Below are 10000 nucleotides of genomic sequence, written 5' to 3' on the forward strand. Positions count from 1 at the left end.
GAAACTCCATTAATGACCCCCATAATAACTCAGCATCCCCAATAGGAGTTCAAGTCCTTGCTTTCCCTGCTGGCTGTCAGGGATGTGGCCCTGGCTGACGCACTCAGGAATGCTGAAGGGGCCGACTAAGATACGGGTATCTCCACCCTGTCAACTCGCCGACACCACCCAGACAACAGCCAAGTCCTCCCGCAGAGATGAAAACTGACTCGGCCTGGCAAAGAGCCCCCTCCCCCCCACTCCACACACACACACACACACACACACACACACACACACACACACACACACACACACGGGTATATGTTAGTGCTGCATGATGGCGCATGAAAGCATACCTACTAGCAGATCTATTTGAATTCCTGCGAGAATGAGAGATTTGTGTGTGCATGTGTGTTTTACACTTTAATAGCTAAGCAACCTTAACCATAAGCATAATAAGCATAACTCTGTGTGTCCTGTTATTTTGTTAATGTTATGTTATTTTGTTAACAGATATTCTATTGCCTCCAGTAACAACATGTCTTTTGACAGGTTCATCCAAGTCTCGTAGCTGCTCAGGACTTTAGCCATAAAGACAAATGTGCCACAGCTGTCCTAGACTCGTGTAAAAGAGTGACTATAAAGTGCTAAAGTGTCTAGATTGACTACATCTATGGCCTCAACACTTGGGCACAGGAAGATAAGAGGGAGCAAAGTCCTCTTTGGCTGAAAACTGTTTTAATAGTTGTAATAGTTGTTAAGGGAGTTTGTTTACATAAAATGAATGAATGAATGAATGAATGAATGAATGAATGAATGAAAATAGCAAAGAAACGTGTTTGAGCTTTTCTCTCTCTCTGTGCGGGTGTATATATTAAGGTTTTCATCTGATGGTTTCATGTTTTTCAGACATCTTTCGGTTAGACTTTGAAGCCAGACAGCATTAAAAGTCCTACCTTACAAGAAGCACGTCTCATATCAGCCATCATTTATATCTGCCTCCTTTAGTAATAGTGCAATTCAATGAAAATCTCCAGACATCTTATGCAAGAAATGAATGACTACAAAAGCGAAGCTGAATTGCCCCTTGTGAGTATGTAATAGCAGGTCCTTCTCTGTGTACTTTGGCACAGGTATTGGTTAAACGGACTATACCTTTACTTTCTGTGATGACTGACAAATTAGGCAGAACCGAATAAGCAGGAATATGAGAAAGGATGGAAAGCAAAATAAGACCAATAATAGAAAAATGTTAGCCATTACGACACTGAAAAGCCCTGGTATAAATGACTCGGTACGCAATAAAAGAGACTAGCATGTCTAATGCCTTCTGAAGTGAATGTTGCACGTGGCCCATTATAGCAGCTGCTTTGTTTTGAGTGTGTCTCGTGGAGCATCAGAATGAACAACTCCCAAGCAGCAAACTGGCTAGCAAACACCAAAACGCCACAGACGAGGCTTGTAGCTCTTTTGACATGAATGTTCCATGTTGGCCTGTTTTAACAGCTTCTAAGCAACTTCTGTTATTTAATCTTAATGGAAATGTCAACACTGCAAGCTCTATGTTGGGACTGCAGATGTATTCAACAGCATCTAGAAATACTGTAACTACAACAATAACAATACAATATTGTACTTTAATAAAAAGGTGTCTAGGAGAAGGAAACTATGAGACAGTCACAACAGAGAGCAAATGCCAAGTTAAGGTCAGAGCCCGGAGTCTGACTGGGCCTCCAAGCGTCATGTTAAAAATACAGTAAACTCTGTAAAATGAGATGTGAGAGGGGAACACATTCTTCAACATAAGCAACATTTCTAGACAGCTGCCTGCAAATATACTGGCTCAGAGTGTGGTAACCGACAGCTAAACTCAGCACTTTAGACACAATCCCAAATAATTCTGAATTCTGAATACAATTAGAGTGGAAGTCTCGAACCACATGAACAGCAGCTATGGGAAGGAAGCCTACCCATGATGTTTAGTGCTATAGGACGAATAACCCGCACACACCTGCGCCGTTTCCAGACAGAACCATGTTAAGTAAGACTCGGTTGTGCATGGGCCTGAAACAGGGCTAATAATATAGGCTTGTGTTTAAATCGGCCACGTTCTCTGCCAGAAATCTATGCTCAGTCGTTAAAGTATTGTACCGCAGATTTGAAGAGGATTTAAACAGTCTGGAGGCATACTCATAGACCAAAACGATCGCAACAACTTCGAGTTTGGGAAAGTCATAAATCAAAAACGCCCATAGAGAGAGAAATCAGAGTGGCTTCATCATAAGGAGTGTCTCTTACCTTTGAAGGACAGGTACACCCGGGGAACAGATAGAGGAGCGAGAGGGGAAGACGGGTTGCCTCGGACGGAGAGGTCTGAGAACAGAGAGACCAGAAAGGTCCCCAAGAGCAAACTCCCCATCCTCTGCATGGCCATCTCTCCAAGCACACGCGGTAGCGCAGAAACAGCCCTACGCGGAGAAAAGGCCACGGAGCGATAATTAAACACACATTTTAGACTCCATTGAGTCCGAAAAGGGTTGATCATTAAAGTTTAGTCATTCTTTGCCCTCTGTAAGAGGCACGGGAGAGGCGAGCATCCCACACAGCCTAACACGCACCGCCAGACTTTGCGCACGCAGAGTGCGTCTAATATTGTAGCGCAGCGGTATCTGCATTTCAGTGGCTGTAAGATCGTGCTGGAAATGCCCGCTAGTTGAGACCAGTGCTTTAAAATACCAAAATATAGCCACGTATAACATCTCGCTGCTAAGTTTTTGCCTCCACTATGTACAACACGCGTTCATAGGCGACACATGATGCTTCTGGACCGACGCGCAGCAGCGAGCGCATCATTTTCTTAAAATAAACACAAAAACATCCAAACGACAAACAATACCACAATCTACCACCAACACGTTCAGTAATTGAGTTCAGATGTGCTTTTTTGGAACAATAATTTATGTACTGTTTAAAGGAACAAGAATATGATAACAATAAAATTAACCCCGTATAGGGAACACAAACGTAAAACAGGCCATGGTAACATTTGTAATAATTCCTTTAACTAGTCTGTGTATAGTTGTAGACAACGTGGAATAACGTCAGAATTCACCTGGAAATTATCCGAAGTTTATCCAAATATTAAGACCATTTAGAATCCAACGAACAGAATATTCCGGTGGGACGCACCCTGTTTTCCAGTCAAAAGTAAGGAGTCCGTCACAGGTCCGCAAAGCTCTCCTACACTCGGACACTTTTACCCGCGCTGCCGGTCCACGGATTCGGGCGAAGTGCGCAAAACGCGCTGCGGTCGGGCTCGCTGGTGGGAGCGCGAGGCGCAGCTGTGCGGAGGTCCGCCTAGGGGAGTGTGTTGGCAGGTGGATGCGGCGCGCGCGTCCTCACGCGCGTTACTCCCACTGGGCGGAGACACAGCTTAAGAGTAACGCCCATTTTAAAACGCCACAATGGAACAATTAGTGATCGCGAAATCAAATTCAAAATGTAAACACGACGTGATGGCGATGCGGAGCTTATCTACAGCAGATACACACGCTAGTGTGGAGTAAGGAGGAGTAAGGACGAGTAAGCAGGAGTAAGCAGGAGTGAGGAGGAGTAAGGAGGAGTAAGGAGGAAACCTCGCTGTGTCTCCTTCTCCCACAGAGACGCCCACGCGTTGCGCTCGCTCCCAATAGTACCGCTTAATGTTCAAATATTAAAATTCCCAACACTGGACTTTTGTAGCCAGAAACAGTGGCAGCAAACAATTATGTTTCGTATTCAAGTTCAAGGAGAACAAATCACACGATGTTTAAAACTGCCCCCCCAATATTCTGTGTGAAGGTTCGTTTGGTGTGATCAGTTCGTACTGAGGGGAACCTACAATATTACGCAAAATACTTGGCGAACAATTCAGAGCGCAATGCGGGAACCCAGTATAGCTCAACGTTTGGATAATTTTTATTTGCAGTGTAAAATTATTTTAGAAATCATTAAAGCTTTTAATAATTAACGACACCCTGACACGTGCCTCGTCTAATTCTGCCAGGAATAATTTTCGACTGGTAGGCACTGCCAAAAATACTCAGTGCATACGGCGAATCAAATGTTTCTAGCAACGAGTTGCAGGTAATTGCAACAGAAGTTTTCTATTGCATTGTAGATGTAACTCGCTAGACGCTGATTTTTTCGCAGAGGTCTAAAGTACATTGTGGTCTCAAAGCCCCTCGTTGTTTTTGCGCAACGGCGAAGCGGAGCCCCAGCGTGAAAGAGTTGTGTAGGGACTGAGTGCGTGCGGGCGTGCGTGCGTCTGTACGATGACAGCGCATCTCAGTGCATTGCCAGGGCAGGCTTGTGTGAGCAACTCACGCTTGTCCAACGAGATGCCAGTCACAAGCATTTCTTGGGTTGGATTAACTAAAGAAAACACACACACACACACACACACACACACACACACACACACACACACACACACACACATATACACGCACGCGCACGCACACACACACGCAGGCACGCACGCACGCACACACACACACACACACACACACACACACACGCGCGCGCACACACACACACACACACACACACACACACGCACGCACACACGCACGCGCACACGCACACGCACGCGCACACGCACACACACACACACACACACACACACACACACACACACACACACACACACACACACACACACACACACACACACACAGAATCTTGTCCAAGATCTTGCTTGCTTGTTCATGTCCAGTATCATAACATTTAATCAGAGAGAGAGAGAGAGAGGGGGGGGGATATTTGTCTTTCAAGTCAAGAGGGCAAGGGTGTGTGTGTTTTTATATCACAGTACTCCTTTAAAGTCAGTTTTGAATGCAGCTTGTCCCTGTGTCTGATGTTGCTACTGCAATCTTTCCTTTTAACTATACAAATCTTAATATACATGACATATAAAATGATTGACTTCTCATTAATTCTATTCTTTTTCACAGTATTCAAACGTTATCATTATTTAAACTATTCCACAGGAACTAATTCAAAAGTATAAATAACTCCTGCGGTCAATGAACCACAAAATAGGTGTAAGACACAATCGGAATATTCTTCACTTTCACAGCTGATTTCTGTGCTTTTGAAGCTGGAATATAGGTGCCAGTGTGAGTGTGTGTGTGTGTGTATGCCTCTCAGATAAGAGGGAATTGAATAAAAGCCAAGTAGACGGTAAGATGAGGGGGTGTCCTTTATCCAGCAGCTGAGTATCTGCTGGCGCTGTACGTGTGCAAGAGACGCTAAACGAAAGTGGCAGAAGTCTTCAGGAGCGTCGCGATTCGCCCGTGTTTCAAACGCAATGGCGGGGTTGCAAAATGATCTCAGCACGAGATCAAACTGAGCCGCAGACAAAGCTGCCCCACTGCGCGTGTGCGAGCGAGAACGTCTCGGTCGCGCTGCAGTGCGCGCGCGTTGGACAGACTGCGCAACGTCACGCGCGCACAACAGGTGTGAAACGCGGAGCCGACGACACTCGCGCGCCAGCCGAGGCAATTACCACCCAGAGCTCACTAAAGTATCTTATTATTATCTCGGTTAAAGGAGAACAGGGATCAGTGCGAGAGCTGGTCACTGTCTGTTTTATGCTCACTTAACTATAGATAGCCTGAGTGTTTGGGAAGACTCCACATTAGACATTCAGTCTATGCTGTATCTATGTGATCTTTGTGGGACATGTCTATGTAAAGGGCCATTACCTCGTTATGTACCTGTATGATCTTTATTGCTGATAGATTACACGAATAAGTGCAGTGCAGAAAGTGCAGGCGGCTCAACAACTCTGGTGCTTCTTAATAAGTGAATTGCGTTCTGCAACCCCTCCCCCCAAAAGACTCTCCAAAATCCAATTTACAATCTAGCCAGATGCAGCACAATTTAGATCGAATCCAAATGAGGCTTAAGGTGAGAGAGAACTTCGGCCCCTCCCCTCAGATCTGGAGGAAATTAGATTTGACAGTAAGTGCTATCCCATAAGTGGGCTATCCCTGCTTCTTCAGATCACTCCGGTCCAACGACGGCTAAAGGCGTAGGATCTGGAGGAGGAAGCTTTATTAGCCAGGAGACAGTTGTACCATTAGGCTGTCGGTTAGTGATAGCTCATTGGAAAACGCTGTAGTCTTTTGTGGGTTCCACCAAAATTAGGAGGAAGGAGAATGTGACAGGAAAGAATACACGGAGTGTGTGTTGTGTCAAAGGCCAGTGACACTTTTATTGGTTGGTACTGAAGTGGGAGGTGCCCTACGTGTGCGCTCAAAACTGATTGGCTGACCGATTGGTTCATAATTGTCAACTGTAGGTATTGGACAGTGCGGTGCAAATTCCTAACAGACACACAACCAATCAGAATCCTAACACAACCTGAAGGATTTGTATCAGTCGTGGAAGAACACAAATCCTGAAAATGGGACCAAAATGGCGACATAAGGCTGAAATCTGTAAGGGCGCTACAACTCAATCAAGGTCAAGTGAAAGGAGCGCATGACTTTATAGTTGATGAATTTCCTCTAGATCATACGGCACGCACAGTGAAGTCAATGACTGTAGCAGACCTGCGTGGTCGTTTGTAACTGTGCGTGACAGGCGTGACCACTGTTCGCTTCACCACAAGCAAAGGGGCTACGGGGTTAATAATAGTGGGCGGACTCAGATGTGATTTATGGTCCCCTAAATCCAGCTCTCTTTTAAACCTGCGTAGAGTGGGGTTGAGAATTTCTTAAGGTGTGAGACACGTGATAAAGTCACTATATTGTATGGGTGTACAGTGCATTTTCTGGAGAAGGGCTTGTTTTGAGCGTACTGCTTTAATGCTATTGCAGGGGATGGGTGGGAAAAGCATTGCCCAGGGGGAAGTATTAACAGAGCTGTGTGAGAGCTGTGCATTCAAATAGCTGTGTGAGAGCTGTGCATTCAAATAGCTGTGTGAGAGCTGTGCATTCAAATAGCTGTGTGAGAGCTGTGCATTCAAATAGCTGTGTGAGAGCTGTGCATTCAAATAGCTGTGTGAGAGCTGTGCATTCAAATAGCTGTGTGAGAGCTGTGCATTCAAATAGCTGTGTGAGAGCTGTGCATTCAAATAGCTGTGTGAGAGCTGTGCATTCAAATAGCTGTGTGAGAGCTGTGCATTCAAATAGCTGTGTGAGAGCTGTGCATTCAAATAGCTGTGTGAGAGCTGTGCATTCAAATAGCTGTGTGAGAGCTGTGCATTCAAATAGCTGTGTGAGAGCTGTGCATTCAAATAGCTTAATCCTTATCACATGCAGGCAATTTCAATCATTCAATTAATTTAGTGAATTTTAATATTTAAAGGTGATTTATTTCATGCCCAAATATGGGCTAACATTCGATTATATGCAAACACACACACACACACACACACAAATGCAAACACACACACACACACACACACACACACACACACACACACACACACACACACACACACACACACACACACACACACACACACACACACACACACACACACAAGCAGATCGCCTCTGGTGAATTTAATGATAGAACACGTGCTCATTCCTCAACCGCGACGCAGGAGCTGTTACCTTTCCGCGTGATAAGACGTTAAAAAATTCACAGCTTCCACTGCTACTTTCACCAAGGCAACCCAACGTTCATTAGCATTTAAATGGGAAAAAGATAACACAGCAGTCGGCTGTGAGTCGTACCTTCCACACTGAGCCAGCGAACTTCAGCAGGACTTTTCATTTGAAAGTCCTCTTTCCAACAGCTGTTTCACATACCCCCCGAGAAAAGACCACATCCAATACCTGTAGCCATCTGGAGGTACAGAGGACTCTATGATATAACCGCATTATCAAGGTAAGCATAGATATGTATGGGCACATTTAACGCTGAACACAAGGAATCATTTTCACTTCTACATACGAATCAAACTTATGAACATTCAGTATAAATATAAGTATATAAGTATATAAGTAGAAAGATAAGTATATCTGAATGAATTATACACTCACAATATCCATTAAAGTACTCAATAAACATTTTACACAGGTTTTTCCCATTCAGAAAATCAGGTGTGCGTCAGTCCTTGCTATAAAGCAACAGGGGTGTATGTGCATTAAAGGCCTGGTGCAGATTTTAGGTGGAACCCAAAGACTCATGGGGTAGTTGTGTCCATATGTCCCTGACCTCGTCTCGCCCGACTAGACAAAAGGCAGGAGAGGTTGCTAGCAAGAGACGCTGAGTTATTCTTCTGCTATGTGCTCCACTGACCTCCAAACCCCTCTGACAGTGACAATGAGTCATTAAAGAGCCATTTAAAGGGGGCTTAAGGAGATATAATGCCAGGCCTGTTGGACTATGCAGCTCCACACGTATGTTTTACATTTACATTCATGGCATTTAGCATACGCTCTTTATCCAGAGCAACGCATAGAAGTGCTGTAGTTGGAAGTCAGAAAAGTGTCCTTAGCTAATACACTAGTGCTGCTCCATCTGCAGGTTTATTTCAGTTAGTCATTGTCTTTTGTTGGTCTCTGTTATAGTGAGACTTGCGTCCCGTGTAGAAGGATCAGGATATTCAGCTACCGGGACGGGCTGCCCGTGTTTGAGCAAAAAGCTTTTGAAGTTCCATGATATGGTTGCTCATGTAATAATCTGCTCATGCTCTTCTAATAAAGTGTTCATGAAAGTATTTCCAATAGCCTTTGAAAGCACCATCTTGGAACATGGACATCAGTATAAATATTGAATTGAAATAATCTATTCCCCCCTTGATCAGGTAGATCGGTAGAGAATGAGCATGAGATTCCCATTTCATCAGATCTTCTGGGTTTGGATATTACAAGCAGTAAGCCAGTCCCATGACAAGCGTAATATGGCCTGCACATGAGAACTGTGTTTGATCCCTGATCATTACAAAAAAGTGACATGAATTACTGCACCATTACAGCAAAAGTGATTTTGAGGGAATACTACTGTACCCTGTATTACTCCTGACTAATCATCCATATATTTAATTTGTTTATTGTATTCTGGATGGTTTATGCATCATCATTTCTGTCTCACTTGAGATCTGTTTAATATCACAAAGGGATTTTACGTGACAGTGGAATGCACCGTGTATGTACAACAATGGACTGGAAATCGAACAAAGTAATGCCTTTACCTCCAGTATAACGCCATCATTCTTACTTCAGCAGACGCATATGGATGTAATCAGGGCACATTTGAACCGGGTGTCTCCAGAACAAAAACAATAGCTTCGTTTTCGAAATGCCCCCGCATCCGTCTTATAGAAACGCTCTTCTCACAAATGTGGCCGGCTGGGTTGTGTAATCTTCTTCCTGTCAAAGCTGGCTGCCTGAACCCCGAGTCAAACCCTGTTACGGATCGTTGTCCCCACCAGAAAACCACAGACGGGCCCCCATTTGGACCAGAAAACGAGTGTGTAGTGAGCAGACGTGTTCTACGTCCAAGCTGTAGACGCCATGGACAGAATATCACGCTTTAATGACGTGGGAAATGGAGCGAAGACAAGAAGGACTCCACTGAGCTAAACCCAGGGTTTAAGAACCAGAAAAACATGGTTAAGTCATTTGGCTCCATGGGGGTGGACGGGTGTGGGTTGAGGAGTCCCTCTTCAGTTGGGATCAGAAGAATAAAATTTGACAAGATGTGAAGCCAGGAAATACTGACACCGCAGTGTATGTGAACTCACATGTTATAAAGTACAGCACATTATAGATTTTAAATGTGTTTGACTGTGTATTATGTATTATAAAGCAGGAAGGTGGGCTATCACCTAGATTCTTCACGTAGGGTATGTTCAACACATAATCGAAACTGATGTTTACGGAGGTTATGAAGAAGCAACGGAATATTTATTACCATTTAGTGGAAAGTGTTCTAAATCATCTGCACAATTTACACTAAAGTTTTCAGTGCTGGCAAAACTTGTATTGAGGTGAAATATATCATGCCAAAAAATCCT

General features: G+C 44.2%; 1 protein-coding gene across 4 annotated transcripts in view; it reads right to left on the reverse strand.

The window, feature by feature from the left end:
• sema3fa (sema domain, immunoglobulin domain (Ig), short basic domain, secreted, (semaphorin) 3Fa) overlaps positions 1–3429 on the reverse strand; it is a 37200-nt gene extending 33771 nt beyond the window's left edge. The window contains exons 1-2 of one of the 4 annotated variants that reach the window (XM_077014006.1): positions 3172–3429; positions 2281–2450 (exon numbers count right to left, since the gene is read on the reverse strand). In XM_077014006.1, coding sequence (XP_076870121.1) covers positions 2281–2416 — 136 coding nt within the window. In that variant the 5' untranslated portion in view covers positions 2417–2450; positions 3172–3429. Of the gene's footprint in view, positions 1–2280; positions 2451–3093 lie in introns of all 4 variants that reach the window. The other 3 variants (XM_077014007.1, XM_077014005.1, XM_077014004.1) reach the window with 3 other exon arrangements.
• Between the last annotated feature and the right edge of the window lie 6571 nt (positions 3430–10000).

Source organism: Brachyhypopomus gauderio, chromosome 8 (genome assembly GCF_052324685.1).
Source record: "Brachyhypopomus gauderio isolate BG-103 chromosome 8, BGAUD_0.2, whole genome shotgun sequence".
Lineage (NCBI taxonomy): Eukaryota > Metazoa > Chordata > Actinopteri > Gymnotiformes > Hypopomidae > Brachyhypopomus > Brachyhypopomus gauderio.